This window comes from Adiantum capillus-veneris, chromosome 13 (genome assembly GCF_014529385.1).
Source record: "Adiantum capillus-veneris isolate H3 chromosome 13, ASM1452938v2, whole genome shotgun sequence".
Lineage (NCBI taxonomy): Eukaryota > Viridiplantae > Streptophyta > Polypodiopsida > Polypodiales > Pteridaceae > Adiantum > Adiantum capillus-veneris.
In genome coordinates, this window is record NC_140943.1 from 157,930,690 (window position 1) to 157,950,791 (window position 20,102).

A 20,102-nucleotide genomic window follows, 5' to 3' on the forward strand; every position below is an offset into this window, starting at 1 on the left:
GAAGTAGGAATCGACATTGAAGAATGGCAATGATGGCTTCCCTTTGCAAAACAACAGCATATACAAATCTAATCCAAGTCGGCACACCCCTCGGCAAGCTCACATCACAAATCGGCAAGCCTCTTGGCTCCGCACCGCACTCCCATGGCTCAGTCGCCTTCTCCTTGGCAACACTTCAATGGCTATATGCCGCATTGGCAAAAAGCAACCCCTAATGGCCAAAAAGCCCCTTACATTTCAAAAATACCCCTATTGTAGGAGATGTCAACACACAAAAATAAAAAATAAAAAATTGGCTTCCTCTGCTCGTGCAATTCTCTATCAGCCCTTTTAAGCATTGAATTGCATTACATACAAGTGTGGCACACTATATTTAGTATATTTTGCATGGCTTGCCACCTCGACAAGTTTCCACCACTTCACTGCATGGGAAACACCCCTCGGCTGGGCCTTGAGCTAGCTCTCTCTCTCTCTCTCTCTCTCTCTCTCTCTCTCTCTCTCTCTCTCTCTCTCTCTCTCTCTCTCTCTCTCTCTCTCTCTCTCTCTCTCTCTCTCTCTCTCTCTCTCTCTCTCTCTCTCACATAACACCTCCCCTCACCACTAGTGATATCGCTGGGGCGGGGGGGGGGGCTTGCTTGACCTTTATCTTCAAAAAGGAGGGCCTTGAAGGTCGCACATAACCGGCCACTACAAGATGCCACATCATCATGTTGCACAACCACTAGCACTGCCAAAGCCGGTTGGCGCCGTCTCGTCCAAGCAAAACTGCCTTTGTTGTCGCTAGGAAGCGCCCAAGACGCCGTCGACAACCCACACCATAGCCAACCAAAGTGAGAGCTCTCCCTCATTCACTTGATACCCCATGGAAGGGCTCACCTTAGACTATATTTGGTACCCTCTAGCCTCTGTATTTTGCATATGGGGCAATGTGAGGGCCACGTGGGAGCTCCACAATACCCAATCCCTCCAAGCTCTTGAAATTCCTTCAAAAAACCATTAAAAACGTTGTATTTTCCCCCCAAATTCAAAACCTTGCTATTGTCCGCTCCAAAACCTGATGGCGAGCTGCATAAACCGGCCAAGAATTCCCATTGCGGACTTCAACCCACCCGCACTTCGACTCTCTTGAACCCGTCAACCAAGGCCACAAAAAATGGGAAATATCATCTATAGCCCTCTCTCTAGCATCTACACCAAACTTCAGCAAGCCATATCTCTGCGCTCAAACCCTTGATTGATGGATGTTAGTTCTAGATGACTCCATATTGTATCCTTTACCTCTATAAACCTTGTCAAGCTTCAGAAAACACCTGATGGCACATTTTCCAATGCCACCCGGGGGCTGGCTCCGAACTAACCCCCGTTGAAACTTCAAACCCCTATATCTTGGCGATCGGGACTCCGATTGACAATCCATAAAGATCAGCACACTCCACAACTCAAGCTCTTCAAGTCTATATCAAACTAGATTTGACCATATGTCACCACCTGTGTAATTTGTCTAGGATTTGCAATGCACTCCAGCTTTGAACATTTCATATCTTGCAATCCATAACTCCATTTGATGAGTCATCTAGACCAGGTCACTCAGCACTTCAAGCTCCACATTCCAAGGCAAAAATCCAACACTTCAAACCTCTGGACCTACCATCTCATCTATCCCATTTTGGAGCCCTCTTAGCACCCCATTAGGCATACATAACAGCTACCACCTTCTTGCCCAAGATCTTCCCACTTGCTTCAACCCTTTTCCATGCACCTGCCCACTGCTTGTGCCCTCCCCTATGGTTGACACACTTTAGCTCCACCAATGTATGGAGGTTTGTCTCTCTATGTTAGGATCATGGTATCAATCGTGAAGATGTCTATCTGGTGCTTTGACCTTGGATAGCTTAATAGACAAATGTTGTAATCAGTTTTCTGGCAACCACTTTACATACTGGGTTGTACTAAGACAAAGTTTTTGTAAGGATTTTTGACTAGGTGACTTCCAAGCAAAAATGGGAAACCTTGTGTTTCAACCAAAGCAAACCTCTGTAGGACTCATGACAAGAACAAAGGCAATAGTGGCTAAAGTTCCCTAGCTTTAGCTAAAGGCCCCTTCATGGTAAAGAAGTGGGTGGAGAAGGCTCTTCCCAAGGCTTCCCAAGAGAAGCAAAGGGATTTTCTCAAACCTAACATTACACTGGATGAGTTTGTTGCTATAGCCATTAGAATTGAAGGAGCAAGGAGGATCTGTAGACCCCCCTAGATCTGAATCAGCTTTGATTCTTTTCAAAAGTGCATATTTTAGGCAAGTAACTGGAGGTTCTAAATTTGTAGCAAGCTCTTCAAGGGGAAATGCCTATCTCTATTTGGAAAGATAAGTCTCCACAACAAGATGCTTTGAAGGAGATTAAAAAGGAGATAGGTCTGAGCTCCCAAACTTTCCCGCTAAGAATTCACCCTTAGAGCTTATTATTGACACTCTCTTGCCACTTCTTTGGACATGAGGATAAGGACCGATACTACCTGAAGGGACTCTAATATTGTTAGCAAAGGTTAGATCCTATGCCTCAACATGGGTTGGATCGAGCATCAAACATGGTCTCTCCCTATGGTCACAAGAGTCACATGTGGCATTTGCTAAATACCCCTCATATGGAATCTATTCAAGGTACTTTTTGCCCCAAAGATTTTATTATGCTAATACACCTCTAACACCCCACAGCTTCTACACAATTGTTGCCTCCTCTCCAAACGTTCTTGAGAAGACATAGCAAACACCTTGTCCTCCTTCTTGTCCATCAAACCATCATATCTGATGTTCTTGATGTGGAGGCTATGGGCACTATCAAAGCAAGTGCCCTCTTCATGAAGGATCTCTACCTAGTAGAGGCTGTCCTAATGCAAAGGACCACTACAATAAGGATTGCCAAAGCACCACGCTTCTACTTCCAATCAAGGCCAAAGCTAGTCTGACTTCACTTTCCCAACAAACTGTCATGGATGCTTGAGAGTCAGTCGTTGCCTGCATCATCGCCTATGTCATTGCCTACATCATCGCTAGAAGGCTCTAGAAGAATCTAGAAGGATCTAGGAGATTCTAGAAGTTTCTAGAAGCATGGAGGAGATTCGGAAGAATCTAGAAGTTTCTAGAAAGTTGAAGAAGGAGATAGAAGGTTCTAGTATTCGGATGGTGCTTCTCAAATTAATCTCATTGGCGAACTTCTCTCAACATGCTTTGGAGAAGTAGAAGTTGAAACCAAGCTTAGCAAGCTACACCAAGGCTATCATCCTTCTTCATTCATTGGGGAAGGAATGGAAAAGCTTTTCTTTGAGGATATTTACCGCTATCATGAGCTTCCATGTGACATTGTTTCAAACCAAGGACCAAAACTGATATCAAGCTTTTGGAGAGGCTTGTTCAAGCTTCAAGTTGTAAAGATTAATCTCTCTCTATCCAATCATCCACAAAGTGATGGACAAACAAAGGGGGTGAATCAAGCCATAGGACAGTATCATCGATGCACAATCAACTACCATCAATACCTAAGGATGGATGTCCACATGAATCATCGGGTGAAGAATCGAACTGCCACAGATCTAGCCATACATCTCCAAAGCATTCATAAATAATTGACGATGAATATTAAAAGAGCTCAACAAAGATATACGGTCAACACATAGGAACACAAAATGCAACAACTACCATGCAAGGAGAACTAGAACCTTCTTGATCCTTCTTCAACTTTCTAGAAACTTCTAGATTCTTCTGGAATCTTCTCCATGCTTCTAGAAACTTCTAGAATCTCCTTGATACTTCTAGAATCTTCTAGATTCTTCTAGAGCCTTCTAGCGATGATGTAGGCGATGATGCACGCAGCGACTCACTCTCAAGCATCCATGACACAAACAATCTAATAGGTGTCAACTCTAGGTCTCAACCGCCTCCATCTACCCATGTGTGGTGGCTCCTTAAGTCAAGTTGCAGCAGATAGGAGAGCTAGCTAGGGGCCCTTACATGGGCCCAACAAGCAACTTTAGGTTTGTCTCTTCCAATTACTACTCCCCCTCTCCAAGATTTCAAGGAATCTACTATCAATAAGGGAAACCAATACTTTCTAGCCACAGATATTGATGGGGTAATTCTAGAGGCATTAATAGAGGTACAACGACTCACGACATCAAATACAAAAACTCAAGATAAGCCTACTATAGAAAACTCAAGGGTGACTACTTGCCCTTGCATTTTTGGATGTGTTCTCAGAAAATATTTCATTACAAGATTTAGGAAGAGAGCTTGTTTGATGCTATCATTGCCTACACATCTATAACACATGTCATACCAACACATTTCAATTATGTGCCTTGGGTTCATTATAAAGGAGCTTCTATGAAGGGAAGGAAAAGTACACAATGGAGAAGGAGTTTTGGGTTCTATTTGGAGTCAGGTAGCATCTTTGATTTCATTCAAAGTTTTGTTGGGAATTTAGCGAAAGCATCTAGTTTGTAGCATCAACTCCCTATTCGGCTCACATATTGGTAATCCGATGGAAGGGTATTGCATAGCATATCCAACATCCAATACTTGATTCTTGGTGGTTTTGGAAGCTGGAGCATATTGGGCAACATAGGCCCTCCCTTTTGTGATTAAGTCTAGAATTAAAGCTTATTACTCAACTTGGATTTACATGCCTTTACTCCTATACATTACTCTTCTTTCAAAGTTTGCTAGCCTTCTCTCTTTTTCTTTTGTAGTAGTTCGGGCATTCCTGCCCAATCAGATACAAAGGTGCACCTTTTGGCATCACTTAATTGCAATTGAACCCATGACCCAGGTCATGGGAATGCTCAACCAAACAAGCTAGCTCCCGTTGGCACTAGCCTTCTTTCTTCTATGGATGGGCCCCCCAATCCCTTCTATTCTCCCAATTTTTGACCCCATTCTTATGGCCTAGATTCTCCTATTTGTGCCTCTATTCATCAGGATGGTGTAGTATATCCTTCTTGCCCTTCCTCACCCAAAAATCCCCTCTCCTCATCTCTCGCCTCTCTCCCCCTTGGCCAACTAACCTGGGCTCGCACACTCCATAGCCCTCGCCTCTATTGCCCTCGGCCACCTCACATGTGCTCGCCCTCCTTCATATGACATAAATGTATTAAGTTTATTTATGAGCTTTTTTAAAAAAATTCTTTCAAGAATGGAAGTCCAAACTTGTCTCCTAACACTATGAGTCTATGGTGCTAACCAAAGGGAGGGCACATCTTTTTGAGATTATTTTAATAGGGGAGAATAGCACCACCACCATCACCCACACACTTTGTTTTAATAGGGAAGCCCAAACTCGACTCCTAACACTATGAGTCCTTGCCACTAACTTGGCAATTATTTCAATAGGGGATAATAGCACCACCATCACCCACACACTTGTTTGTCACTTCGATTGTGAGGTACATTTGCTCACTTGTAGTGCAGAAAAGTGCACAAATGTGGCTAATTCTTAGGATATGTAATTAGACAGTTCTTTACATTAATCATGAATCACTCTTTTTTGTTGACTGTGTTTGCAAGGAGAGATACATTTGAAAGAAAAATTGATGTTCAATGTGAGATATAATTTGCAATCTTGCCATAGTAAATGTGATCCTTTCTCCTCTCTCTCTCAATAATTATTTGAAGCTTATATTAAAGTTCATGGTTTCTTTATAAAACTATTCTAAAGACAATTACTTCCTCACTACAGTAGCAATTCCTCATCAGGAAGGCAAGAGTCCCTCGTTCTCTCTATCTCTCTCACACACACACCCACTCATGAGTCAATACATTATGCTCTTGGTACTTGGTAACTTATGAGTAAGTTATCTTAGGGTATCTTGTTGTCTCCTTAGAAATGTAGGGATATGATCTTTGCTCACTTGTATTGTAGAAGATACACCTTTTTTATGATTAAGTTGACTTCCTTTCCAAGGTCAAGTAAGATTGAAAACACAAATCACAATTACTTGCAAAATGTTTCAAACTACTCGACAAGAAGAAGTCACAAAATGGGTAAACTTTTTTCTATAATTTTTTCATCTCCTTGAAAAGTATTTCCATCGATTAAGTGCGACTTTCTTGTTCCCAAGGTCTCCTCCGATGGACATATCTGAGGTGGGCTATTTAGACTGCCTAGGTCCCGTTTCACATTTGAAGCTCGAACTATTGTCACTCATGAAGGACCAAAGACCTCTTGGTTCTTCATGTTTCTCTCCCATGGGATCCTGACCATGTATGTGGAACAAGAAAGATAAAGAGAGCCAATCTACATGCCCATATTCAAGCTTCTACTAATTTGCAAATCCTTCAGAACAACGAGGGAAGTAACCCTAACAATGAGGGAACTCCTTGCTTTTTTGAGGAGCTCCTTGGTGTTCACAAGGCTCTCAGGCTCTTGATGTGATTAACTCTTCAACTTTGGAACCCTCAAAATGACTCAAAAAAAGCTATTATCATATTGGGATTATAAAACTAACGTTCATACTTGACCAACCAGAAGAGGTTGAAATATAGTCCCATCACTTAGCTTGAGTCCGTTCTTCCTCAAATGCCTTGTGATTTACTTCTTCACAGGGCTTTAGTGGTTGTTTAGCAGCTTTAGCATACATTTATGCAAGTGTGTGCTTTTGGGCACACAAAGATGGAATGTTGCATCATGCATCTCAATGCCTACTTTTTGTGCAGCTATCGACGTGCCAGAGGAAACATGAAAAGTTGAATGTATTAGAATGATTCATGAAGGATGCTACTTGGAAGCAACATTCGATTAGATTGTTTGTTTTACAGCACAAAAGCACAAGCTCAATTTGAAAAAACATGAGCAAAGCACAAATATTAATCTTGATGACAGAAATATAAATCTTAAGTTTATTTCTACGCTTTCTAAAATACTTTTCAAGACTGGAAGCTCAAACTCGAGTCCTAACACTATGAGTCCTTTACGCTAACAAAAGAGAGGTTACATCTTTTCGTGATTATTCTAAAGGGCCATCACCATCAGCACACACTTGTTTGACAATTTAATTTGCAAAGTACGTGTAGTGTAGAAAAGTGCACAAATGTGACTAATGCTCATAATGTATAATCAATCATGTTCTTCACATTAATCATGAATCACTCTTTTTTGTTGACTATGTTGCAAGGAGAATAACATTTTAAATGAAAAAAAGGTGTTTAGTGCAACCTCAGGACTATATAACACATAGCATTTAAAGAGGGGGGGGTAAGGGGATCAATGGCAGGAAACTGGAATGGGGCTTATCGAGGGGATTTGGACCGTGCATACCTGTAAAAACTAAACCTGGACAACGGGGGGGCTGGGCAAGCTGGCCAAATTCAAAATATGGGCCATGGGACGCGTGGCGACTGCTGATTCGTTGCATGGTGAGCCCGCGAGTGGGGGGATACGGGAGTTTGGCGGGGGGAAGGTCCTTACAGGATTTTGCGCTACTGGTGGATAATCCCGTCATCGCTATCCGGTCATCGCTCTAGCTCAGCATCGTTTGAGGGCCAAGTGGAGGAGCAGCAAGTAAGGTGAGGGCATCTCCTTTTCTCGCTGGTTGTGAAGGTTGGGATGCATGCGTTCTGTGTGGGCAGCATTGAAGGTGAGCACAATTTTTTTTCTCGCTGAAGGGTTGGATGCTTGGGTTCCACGCATGCTTTCTGCAAGCATCTCAGGGCTCGACCATGGGGTTATGCACGAGCTTGGCCATGTGAAGAAAGGGAGTGCGTTGTGTGGCTGACTCTGTGTGTGTGTGTGTGTGCGTGTGTGTGTGTGTGTGTGTGTGTGTGTGTGTGTGTGTGTGTGTGTGTGTGTGTGTGTGTGTGAGAGAGAGAGAGAGAGAGAGAGAGAGAGAGAGAGAAATAGAGGGAATTATTGTCATGCTTTTCATGAGCTAATTTGGCTTGAGGTTGTGGCTAGGGGATGGCTCATTCACCTGCTAGAAAGGGGAAGAGAACATGGCAAAGGGGTGGTTGCTCTCGCATCACAAGAGGAAAGGCCGATGTCTCACCAAAGGCAAAGAATGGGGAGGGGGTCCAGCCTACGGAGAAGTCCGAGAAGGTGGACATAGCTAAAGAGCAAGAAGAGGGACCCTTGTGTCATGAGGAGAGCTTCACTACTCCTCCCACATCTCCTCATGTAGAAGGGGCTACTTCTCAACCAAGGAGAAGTCCACAGAAGCACACCTTGCCTGAGATGGGCACACCCTCGAGCCTAAACATCCGTCCGCGAAAGAAGTTGGTGGGCTCAAGGGAATGTGGAGTTGAGACACAGGATGTAGCAAAGGGAGAAGCACGGGAGGTATTTGAGGATCTTCCAAAGCAAGAAGAGGCAGCCAGCATCCAAGATCCAAAAGTATATCTAGAGATTGAGCTCCCTGATGGACAGCTAGCACGCCAATGCCACGCAAGTGCTGATTGCCCAAAGCGATCGGCCTTCATCTTCAAAAGACTACGGATGATGTCTCACCTCAAGACTTTCCATGGAATCACTGTAGAGATTGAAAAGCGCCCTGGAGGTCGCCCCCTCCACAAAGAAGCTGAGAGAAGAGCAAACCTCATGCCTAATCCGGAAGTGAAAGCTTGGCATAAATTAGCTTTAAAGAGATTTGGCGACAAGGATAGGAAGTTTAGGCAAAATTGTAAAAGGTATCAGCGCATCACGCGCATACGGGCTCACCAAGTATGGAAGGACCTCGGAAATAAGTACAAGCACATGTCAGAGGCCGCTTTTATTGAGGAATTTGTGGTTGGGAAGATGCGAGACTACATGGTAGTCAAGGCTCTCCGGCTGGCAAAAATTCAAAAGCGCATTGATAAAGGTTACAACACACATGTAAGTTTCCGATTTGTCTAATTTGATTTTCTTTTGTCATCAATTTTCATAGTATGTTTGCACACCATGTTTGATTAGTTCATTCATTTCTACTAATTCTCTAACTACCATGCTATGGACATTCACAGAAGAGGATGCATGATATTCCTCCTTGGCTTGAGGCAGCCTTGGAGGACACTGACAATGAGGACCCTTTTCAGTATGCTCCCGAAGGAGAGGACGACAATGAGAATTATGAAGACAAGAGAGAAGAGGGCCCAGGACTTGCAAAGACATTAAGCAATCTTAAGCTCGATGAGGATGTATGTGTCTAGGATTTGTAACTTTTGCTTTTTTGTGCATAAGTAATTTTGTTTAGGTGTTGAGAGCGGTGAAAAAAAATCCAGCATGCTGATGTGTTCTAATAAATGTGCATTCCTTTCTAGCCTACATTGCTTGCAACTCCAACAAAGAAAAAGCTTCCGATTCAAAGAGGGAAGACACAAGAGAAAGCTATTGAAATAGGCTCTCCTGATGATGCATCTTTGTCGGCTCTCCTATTTTATGTCGGTAATAACCAGCTGACAGTTGAAAAAATAGGCCATGAAATCAGCCCTGCCACTCCCACACGTAGTAATCGGGCCTTGTACAGGTGGCTTTTGTCAACCATCCCTATGTTCACAGTTTTCTAATTGTTTGATACTCACTATGTTCATGATTGTGGCATGTTGGATGTAGATTCTCTTCACATGTGCCTATGTCGCTCAACTCTCTTCTCTTTGGCCTACAAGTGGACATTGATGATCAGGCTCTACGCTTCATCTTATCAAATAAAGCATCCACGCGCACGATGAATCTATTTGCAATGTAATCACCGCCATGTTTTTGTTATTGAGTGGTATGCATTATGGTGAGCAAACATGTGCTTAACATACTCACTTTTACAGGTGGATGGAGTACACACTAGGCTCAGATGTCCTCATGCAAGTGATGCTTGTGGACTCTATGTGGTATTCTGTTGTGGATGCGACTTTGGGCAAGCAAGATTCCATGCGGGTCTTACATAACTTCTTCGGGGAGAGGGACTTTGGTGAATACGTGCTTACATTTTTTCCAATCATTTACAGGTGGTTTGTAAGGAGAGGACAAAGGACTGCTAGGTATGCTACATTGTGGCTTCTCATTGACATGCTGATGTTGTCTCTCTTTGCAACAGGGAGCATTGGACATGTTGTGTTATGTATCTTGCCACACATGCAAAGATTGCTAGGCTATGTAGGAGAAAGAACCACATTCTCTACTATGACCCACTTGGGTGCACGACCATGATGGATATTGTACCTGTTTTGCACAGGTACATGGGTTGACTTTGTTCATCATAGCTTGGGGAGGTCGGTATATGAAACAAGTTGATATGGCTATCAATGGTTTTTTATCTTGCTTGTTATGAATATGCAGTGCTATGGAGGCGATGGCCCAAGGAGTAAAAGCTCCTGATGTCCAACATACATTTCTTGAACCTGCCACCAAATTTGAGTTGAAAGTGTTGAAAGTATGTCTCCTTGTGCTCTCTCATGCTTGAAAAATTTAGGGCATGTTAGTCATGTTAATGGTTTAATGCTGTAGGGCCCAATTCAACCAAATGCGATTGACTGTGGGTTTTATGTCATGACTGCCATTCGCTACATAATTCATTCTTGCTTGCAGGAGAAGAGCAAAAGCTGGGTATGCTTAGAGTGTGTGTCGAGTGCTAGCTTTCTACCATATGCATCTGGATATTAATCTCCTTTCTAATTTCCTTCAATCCTCTTGTGTTTGTCGATGTTGTGCAGGTGAAGAAGACATGGTTCATACACGATGATGTGTTGGCATTGAGACAAAGCCTCCATAGTTGGTGCTTAGATATAGTGGGGGGGGAATGAGATTATGGTTGGTCACCATATGTGTTGCATTTTGCGCTAAAGGGAGCCAGGTCTATGGCCGTTTGGTAAAACAACCCATGACACTTTATGTATGATCGGGTTTAGGGCGAGGTTTTGTGTCAGTCTATGCACAATGGTTTTGTATCAGCCTACATGTAATGTCCAGGGTTTGTGTCGATAAAGTATGTATGGCGAGTTTTATGCTGCAATATTGGTTCAAAGAAAGCAAATCATTGGCTACTGACTATGTTTATATGGGCTTGTTTATGGCGGCTAGCCACATCCGAGATCCATATTTTGTCTATGTGCAGGTTCAGGACTATGTTTGATGTATGTGGGAAGTGGCCATGTTTATGTATACAAGCAGGTTTATGGTTACATATGGGTTTATTTATGTTTGCAGGTTTTTGGCTACGTCCGGGTTTAGTTCCATGTGGGGCTAGTGGCCATGTTTGTTTATGTTTGCAGGTTTATTTCCACGTCTGGGTTTAGGTGTGGCTAGTGTTTATGGTGTAAGCGGGCTGTATCCGAGTTTTATGCTTGAGCTCGATCGAACCCTAATTCCTCATCCATTTCTGGACATGCATCTAGTCCAGCTAAATTATTATTTATGGTGATGTTTGATTTTTATTTCCTGTTGAGTAAAATTTATGGCAAGGTCCGATTCTGTCTAAGGCGACTCCCCGATTATGTATGTCTATGGCGACTCTTTTGTTTATGGCGAGGTTTTCTAATGTGTTCCCAGTTTGTGGTGCATTGTCCTTTGTGACGAGCTTTTGGTGCAATGTTTCAAGTTTATATCTGGATCTATAATAGGTGCTCGGTTTTGGGTTGGTTTATGTCTATGTCTGAGAGCCATGTATGTTTTAGGTGCTCAGTTCTGGGCTCAGTTTCTTTCTGGATGCAGGTTTATGGCGAGGTCCGGGTTTAGTGATCGGATGTGATCAACGGCCATGTTTATTTCTGTATGCAGGGTTATGTCTTCGTCCGGGTTTAGTGATTGGATGTATGGTTGTTGGGCCATTTTTATTTCTGTATGCAGGTTTATGGCTTCGTCCGGGTTTAGTGATCGGATGTATGGTCAACGGCCATGTTTATTTCTATATGCAGGTTTATGGCTTCGTCCGGGTTTAGTTATTATATGTACTCTTTGATAAGCCAATGTTTATGTGTATATTAGTGGTCCAACAACCTTTTGTTATACTGATGCATTCTGACCACAATTTATCCTTTTTATCTGGTACTCATGTATATATGACTTATGGCGAGTTCCTACAATCAAGGTTTAGTCTTTTGTTTAATAAGGTTGCAGTCCATTTCGAGTCTCCTATAACTGTCATGTAACACAAATGGTTCGATCAATTTGATGTTATGGTTTGTGCTGACTCTAGGTTTATGGCATTATGGCGAGTTTCGATGGTGTATGGTTGTTGGGCCATGTTTATTTCTGTATGCAGGTTTATGGCTTCGTCTGGGTTTAGTGATCGGATGTGGTTGTTGGGCCATGTTTATTTCTGTATGCAGGTTTATGGCTTCGTCTGGGTTTAGTGATCGGATGTATGTTCAACGGCCATGTTTATTTCTGTATGCAGGTTTATGGCTTCGTCCGGCTTTAGTTATTATATGTACTATCTGATAAGCCAATGTTTATGTATATTAGTGATCATGTAATACAAATGGCTCGATCAATTTGATGTTATGGTGACTCTAGGTTTATGGCATTATGGCGAGGTCCGATTGGTGTTTGTGCCGAGTGACTCTAGGTTTATGGCATTATGGCGAGGTCCGATTGGTGTTTGTGCCGTTGCAGTCCATTTCAAGTCTCCTATAACTGATCATGTAACCCTAAACCGGCTCGATCAATTTGATGTTATGGTTTGTGCTGACTCTACATTTATGGCATTATGGCGAGATTTGTTTTTGTGTGTATTTATGGTGAAGTCATGCCAGCTGGGTGGGTGTGTTTGCCAATTAGTTTATGGTCATGTCCGAGATTATGGCGAGGTCCGATTGGTGGTGTTTGTGCCGACCCTACGTTTATGGCATTATGGCGAGGTTTGTTTTTAGTGTCATGCTGAATGTGTGTGAGCTTTCAGTCATGTCCCAGAGTATGGTGAGGTTCGATTGGTGTTTGTGCCGACCCTACGTTTATGGAATTATGGCGAGGTTTGTTTTTAGTGTCATGTTGGGTGTGTGTGAGCTTTTGCCAATCAATTTATGGTCATGTCCGAGATTATGGCGAGGTCCGATTGGTGGTGTTTGTGCCGACCCTACGTTTAGGGCATTATGGCGAGGTTTGTTTTTAGTGTCATGTTGAATGTGTGTGAGCTTTCAGTCATGTCCCAGAGTATCGCGAGGTTCGATTCGTGTTTGTGCCGACCCTACGTTTATGGCATTATGGCGAGGTTTGTTTTTAGTGTCATGCTGGGTGTGTGTGAGCTTTTGCCAATCAATTTATGGTCATGTTCGAGATTATGGCGAGGTCCGATTGGTGGTGTTTGTGCCGACCCTACGTTTAGGGCATTATGGCGAGGTTTGTTTTTAGTGTCATGTTGAATGTGTGTGAGCTTTCAGTCATGTCCCAGAGTATGGCGAGGTTCGATTGGTGTTTGTGCCGACCCTATGTTTATGGCATTATGGCGAGGTTTGTTTTTAGTGTCATGCTGGGTGTGTGTGAGCTTTTACCAATCAATTTATGGTCATGTCCGAGATTATGGCGAGGTCCGATTGGTGGTGTTTGTGCTGACCCTATGTTTAGGGCATTATGGCGAGGTTTGTTTTTAGTGTCATGCTTAATGTGTGTGTGTTTATGGTGAAGTCATGCTGGGTGTGTGAGCTTTTGGCAATCATTTTATGGTCATGTCCGAGATTATGGCAAGGTCCCATTGCGTATGGATGGAAACTATAAGGACCCTTCTTCTAAGGCTGAACTAGAAGATGCAAGACCTAGCAAGAGCGAGAGCAAAAATCAGAATCCCAGAATTGGTAAAAGCATATGTACATGGCTGATGTGCACGCATCCTAAACCTAGCAAAATCGCCATCAAGATCAGCTGAAGCATGACCCTTTTGGGCTCAACCTATAGCCCTATATAGAGATGCAAGACCTCGGAAAAGCCAGAGAAAACTCGGCCCATGAGCTTGTTGTCAACCACCTGGCAAAAGGCTTGTGTTGATGCATTATGGTTTCATTTTGCTGGTGATATCAAAGAGACAACACTTCATTGTTGCGACCACTTACGAGTGATAAGGAACAAACAACCAGATTAAGACAACCCAAATGAACTTTAGGATATCTACAAACTAGTCTAGCTTCTTGGGGACCACATCATATCAATCTAATGGTTCCAAAAACAAATATATTGCAATTGTCCAAGTCATGTTCACAAAACATACATAGCTTGCAAAGTTCCAATGAGGCATGACATATGAGGATGACCCTAAACCGTACGCAAGTCATATAAAAGTAATTCGTGTCTACGAGGCATAGATCTTCTCGTATATCCGTCCATCATCAAGCTTCACAGTGAGATGTCGTTCACAATCAATATGCGATACCTCGTGGTCACATGCTATGATAGAACCATTGGCCGGGTTCTCACCATCCCATAACTGTACAAGGTGGTTCATGATCTGGGAAGTTGAATTTGCAGACAAGTGCTTCTGAGATAGAGGGAGCAAAGCATGGCATGTATGGCAACATACTATATTTGAGCCATCAACAAGAAGGGTTTTGATACAACAATGCCGGCAATTAACACGTCGCCATTTCTCAAAGCGCACTCGATTTCGCCCTCACTGGTGCTTACGTTTCAAGGAACCCGTGTTTCTGGTTTTTTTTGCTGGTTTTGGACAACCTTCAACTGCCTCACATATGCCATCAATGATACACGATAGCCTGCCATGCCCAAGCCGTGTTTGTGTGACATTTGCCTGGATTTGTTTGATGCTACCCTTTCTTGGCAAGCTGATCTCCTCTGGCTCATGGAGATTCTCCAAGTTCTCCATAGAGATCTTTAATTTCTTCATAGCAACCTCCTTTTGCTGCAATGTCCACTGCGGTAATACATTAGCCAATTGTCGCAAGAACTCCCTAGATTTGTCGATACAATTGACTATCTCCATGTCAACCTGTTGCAAGTATGGTCCAATGCCATTCATATCAGTATCCAGTGCTTTGTCATCACATCCACTCCCTGTTTCAAAGACTTGGGCACATTGTTGCATTCCATCGCTGGTTGCAAGGTCAGCCATTGCATGCACGCTATCCACAATAGGTAAAATTGCATGAAGCATTGGAAAATAGCTTTGAAGTATTAACCGAAGCCCATATAGATGCTTGCATTGGGAGGACCAGTTTGGGCAATCACAGTACAAGGATTGCATGCTCACATGGTACCAAGAGTCTGATGCCATGCTTTGAATCTTGAAGAGTAATGTAGATTCGTTCACCACCTGAAGAGTTTCAGGATTAGTCTTGTATCGTTGACATAGCTTCTCCCCAGCAGCTAGTGCCTTTGTTGCACTCTTGCTTGAACCATACACAACAAATCGTCCAGAATCCGCTATCAATGAACATGCCATGAACTTTACTAAGAGGTAGATCGAAGAGAAAGTCCAAGGAGTGGGACAATAGCTCACCTAGCTCTTGCTTTTGCTTGAAGAACTCCACGAGAGTTCCTCCCATCCAGCTTCCACTCCTCGCATTGCCAACAAGTGCATGTAGTAGATCCAAGGCTGGCCTATTTATCCTCGCATCCAAGAGAATATACTTGACATATTGCCATAGTCTTTCCACCAAATTCGTTGTGTCCACATTGCCATGGGGAAAAAGACGTCCAAACTTTGGCCAGCGTTCACGCCATACGCATGACTTCGAGCACCATCCATTGGAGACATAACGCTGAATATTTGCATGATTGCAGTAGTCCAGCAAGAGGTGTTGAAAGCGAGCTTCAAAGTCGTCCTCGGAGCTGGAGTGCATCAAGTTACACATTGAAGAATAAACATGGTCTTGCATGTGTCTTGGCACTTGCGGCAAAAGGTTCTCCACCCAAGCCTTTTTGACATGAAACCAACAAACCAGGACATGACATGCTACTTGGACTCGTTGTCCTTCACTGTGTTCAGCCCAACAAGCAGGATCTTTGACGGCACTCAAGATGGCATTCAATTCTTGGGGACATTTGTCTATCACAATTGCATTCGGTCGTATGCTGCCCATTCTCGAGAATATCATCCGGATGGTCAATTCAAGGGCAACGCTCTCCTGACATGTCCCAGGGTCACTTGTGCACATCATCAACCACAAAGGAATCCCTGTACCATTTTGATTTGGCAAAACAACTGCATACAATGGCAACCCATAAACGTTTGTCTTGAATGTGCTGTCCACGGCCCATGCATTATGTTGTGAGAATCGAATACACATCTGAAGCATCCAATCATCTTGAATGATGACGACAAACGGCTTGTTGACGTCTTGCAAAGCATTTGGGTTGTATGGTTGCACATATGCGACCTTTCAAAAGCAATAAGCAACTAAATAAGGACATAAGAAAAAGGAAAACATAAAAATGAAGATAGGGCACTCCAAAGTACCTTCCCTGCGGCTTGTAACTTTAGAGCCTCCATATACATTGCAGACCAATCATTCCCAGATGCACGACCTAGAGAAACCAAAATGGTTAAGTAATTAAAGGGGTGACAGGAAAAGAAAATTATCTTGCTACCTTCATGCCGTAGGCTATATGCCAACTGTTGGACCTCCTTTGAGATCATGAAGAATCGAAAAGTTGTGCGATCTAACAAGGATGCTCGTTGCTTGTGGAAGTTTTCTTTTGAAACTGACATTTTGGCAACATGGCGACATGTTCCAACATCAAAATAATCCTCCATGCAACATTGAAGCACACTTGGATGAACAGGTAGATGATATAAGTCAGCCCGAGAGCCAGGAACATGCCCTCATGCGTAGCACGAAGCAAAATCGTGACCTCATGAACTCCCTCACTGAATTGCACCTGTGCCTTAAAAGGACAACCGCACTTCTTCGTTTTCCTCTCTCTATGCTTGTTTTCTCCATGATGCCTTCTTGAACCACCACAATGACAGACATAGTAGTCCTCTACCTTTCCTTCGCCTACCTTGGTTGATCTTATCTTAACAAGCCTGACTTTATGGTTTATCATAATACTCTCCAGCACATCACACACATGAAATCTATCTGTAATAATCTTTTCACTTGGAGTTTTTTCACCGGCATTGCCCTTCCCTCCAACCTTCTGAAACATAAGCGATTCAGATTGGAGGATAGGATCCTTCTTACATACCTGACAATTTCTGACCACATCTCTAATGAATGAAGTAGGTATGCCATGCCTTTTGATATCTGTGCACCATGCAGTTTTCATCTGATTCATAGTTTCCAACATGCTCAAATGAGCCCCTTGCTGGTCGACATGACATTGTTCTGTAATGGTTGTCCACTCCTCCTTTGGTGCAATGGCTCTGGGAGGGAGTACCCTTCAAGAAGATCCTAACTGATCCATGCCGAGGGGATCCTCGGATCACAAGATTGTCCTTCATCTTGTTCCACCGTTTTACATCATGCATGCCGACATTGTGCAGCATACCCAATGTTGGCTTACAAATCCCTTGAAGATCTAATAGCATAAGGTCATAGCTCTCCCGAGAAAAGCTAAAGAAATGGTGAGAAGCATGCAACTCTGGGTCAAAAGATTGGGTCACGGGTTTCCTCCTATGGATTGAATCTGCAAGGAAGGTTGAAGGGAATTCGGTAAACTCCTTTACTTGGTCACCACCACTAGAATGGGATCCTGATTCCATGGAAGCACTACTTGAGCCTGTTGATGACGAGTTGCCTTCCTCCAACTCCTCATTCAAATCAAATACGATATTGCTTTTGTTTCTCCCCATCCTCGAAAGCATCCAATCGTGCCTCCATCCTGCCCGGCATCCCTCGATCTCCCTCTGCCTTCCAGGTTACGTTTAGGTCAATGGACTGCATAACTTGTTTTGCCTCCCAAGGTACATTGAGGTCCAGCATTTGTCTGCTCTCCATACCTGTTGTGGCTTCTTCCCTCTACCCTCCTGCCTCTCAGAGATAATGCGTGGCCTCTCTGCCCAAACCCCAACATCGTGGCCTCCCCGCCTGTCGACCCCCTTGAAAAGCGTCCCAAATTCAAATTTCCACCCTGATGACATGGCAGTTCCCTCAGCCTTATCCTGCTTGAATTTGGCCAGCGAGCCCAGCCCCCCCCCCCCGTTGTCCAGGTTTAGTTTTTACAGGTATGCACGGTCCAGATCCCCTTGATAAGCCCCATTCCAGTTCCCTGCCATTGATCCCTTTACCCCCCCTCTTTAAATGCTATGTGTTATATAGTCCTGAGGTTAGTGCAAGATATATTTTGCAATCTTGCTATAGTAAATGTGAATATCTTTTCTCCTCTCTCTCTCTCCCCCCCCCTCTCTCTCTCTCTCTCTCTCTCTCTCTCTCTCTCTCTCTCTCTCTCTCTCTCACACACACACACACACACACACACACACACAAGTGAATAGACTATGTTCTTAGTTCTTGGTGCATTCGCACCCAAGTCTCCCCGTCCACACAATGAGCCTCGTCATGCTGCTTTGTGTGTGCCATCATCTCCTCCTCCCACTAGCAAACACCCTTGCTTTTGCATGTGTCTTTGCTTCGTCTCCTGTTCTTCGAGCCTACCCTACAGATTTACCGCTATGGCATTTGGTTTTTTGTTGTCGTCGTTGATGTATCAAGAGCTCTCTCTCTCTCTCTCTCTCTCTCTCTCTCTCTCTCTCTCTCTACGCTGCGAGACAGGACGTTGGGGCACTGGCGAGGAGTGTCATCGACTTTGCACCTTATGCCCTCATAAAGTGCGAGAGAGTGAGTACCACACACTACTTGAGTGCTCAGCTTTTGACCACATTAGGTCCTCTTTTCCCCATATATTCAGCCATGATCTCTCCCTACATACCTTCCTCTCCCAACCACGATGTGGAGTCTCTATTGCGACGCTCATTTCAGCCATTTTTGAGCATCGAGAGTCACTTATGAACTCCACTCACACCACGTGACATGTTCATTTGGTCCCATAGGTCATATTTGACCTTCCAGGACGATAATAGAACTATATCTCTCTCTCTCTCTCTCTCTCTCTCTCTCTCTCTCTCTCTCTCTCTCTCTCTCTCTCCAGTCTCCTATAGTAGATTCTACCCCAATTTGCCTACTCTCTTTGTGACAATGAATTGAAACTCCACTTGCGTTGTGCTTCACCTAATGCAAAAAACTGTCAATACAAGGAGGTACTTGCAGGTGGCATGGGCATACCGAGAGGGAAAAGGAGGGGTGGGAGAGGTGCACAGCCACACGAGGGTTGCACACAGAGAGAGAGAGAGAGAGAGAGAGAGAGAGAGAGAGAGAATGGGAAAGAAAGAGAGATAGAGATTGTAGGGTATCTCCTCATATTCTAACTAATCGGTGCTTTTTTGAAATTGAGCAAAAAATTCATAGATTGGCTCTTTCTCATTTCTATTAGACAAATTCTCGCAAGATTCTCTTTTCCTTAAGGGTGTTTACATTGTAAAAGGGGAGCGTATGGCTGCAGGGATTGAATCGAGGTGAAGGCGACCCCTCAACTCCAGATTGCTGATCTAAGCCATTCGAGTAAATAGCCTTCGTGCTCATTAAGTTGCGCATGGAGTACAAAAAAATCACAAGCTCATGCCTCTTCCCCCTTCTCGCATGGCCCTCCCCACCTGCGGTCTCATCAACTCGTGGCCTCCCTTGCTATTGACGGTGACGCATGGCCAGCTCCACGCGTACTGCTCCTCCCACTTGTCGCCTCCTACCTATGTCTTGATATTCATCAAGCCCTCCCTTCTTTCTCTCCCTTCAACTTCTCATTTCCTAGCTAACAACGCATTTTTGGCATATACAGTACATTTCTGGTAAAGGGGCCAGTACAAGGCCACCTAAGGAGGGGCACAATTTTCTCGCAGCAATCTTCACCGATTTTAGCTTGGAGGAATGCAATCGAAAGCTCATTGCAAGGCACACATGTAGTAAAAATATCAGTGTTGATAGAGATCCGTAGGCGACACACGACAATGACGAACATTTCTTGTGTTGCAAAATCAGCAGGGATCAAGCGCAGATCGTGCGGCCTACATTCATTGATCCAGCCCAATGTTTGTCGTTTGATGTCCCACAACTGGGTATAAATAGCCGCGTTCTTGTAAAGAGGGACTACTTCTAATTGGCTCCTTTACCCTAGGCCGTGGGCACCTACAATCTATATCTATACTAT

General features: G+C 43.8%; 1 protein-coding gene and 1 pseudogene across 1 annotated transcript; one reads left to right on the forward strand and one right to left on the reverse strand.

Moving 5' to 3' along the window:
* Window positions 1-7,978: 7,978 nt before the first annotated feature.
* On the forward strand, window positions 7,979-10,756 carry LOC147445161 (uncharacterized). Its single transcript, XM_086527615.1, has 10 exons — window positions 7,979-8,081; window positions 8,164-8,855; window positions 8,984-9,157; window positions 9,281-9,486; window positions 9,573-9,701; window positions 9,782-9,961; window positions 10,051-10,188; window positions 10,293-10,386; window positions 10,461-10,559; window positions 10,667-10,756. The coding sequence occupies exons 1-10, from the start codon at window positions 7,979-7,981 to the stop codon at window positions 10,754-10,756; spliced, it is 1,905 nt and encodes a 634-aa protein (XP_086383741.1).
* Window positions 10,757-14,211: 3,455 nt separating this feature from the next.
* Window positions 14,212-16,608, reverse strand: LOC147445162 (uncharacterized; annotated as a pseudogene).
* Between the last annotated feature and the right edge of the window lie 3,494 nt (window positions 16,609-20,102).

What these genes read in the sequence shown, in the direction of transcription:
- LOC147445161 (XM_086527615.1), top strand. Translation starts at nt 7,979, where the DNA reads ATGGCAAAGGGGTGGTTGCTCTCGCATCACAAGAGGAAAGGCCGATGT. An exon ending in ATAAAGGTTACAACACACAT is followed by an intron (nt 8,856 to 8,983) that starts GTAAGTTTCCGA and finishes GGACATTCACAG; the next exon opens with AAGAGGATGCATGATATTCC. An exon ending in AGGAGAAGAGCAAAAGCTGG is followed by an intron (nt 10,560 to 10,666) that starts GTATGCTTAGAG and finishes GATGTTGTGCAG; the next exon opens with GTGAAGAAGACATGGTTCAT.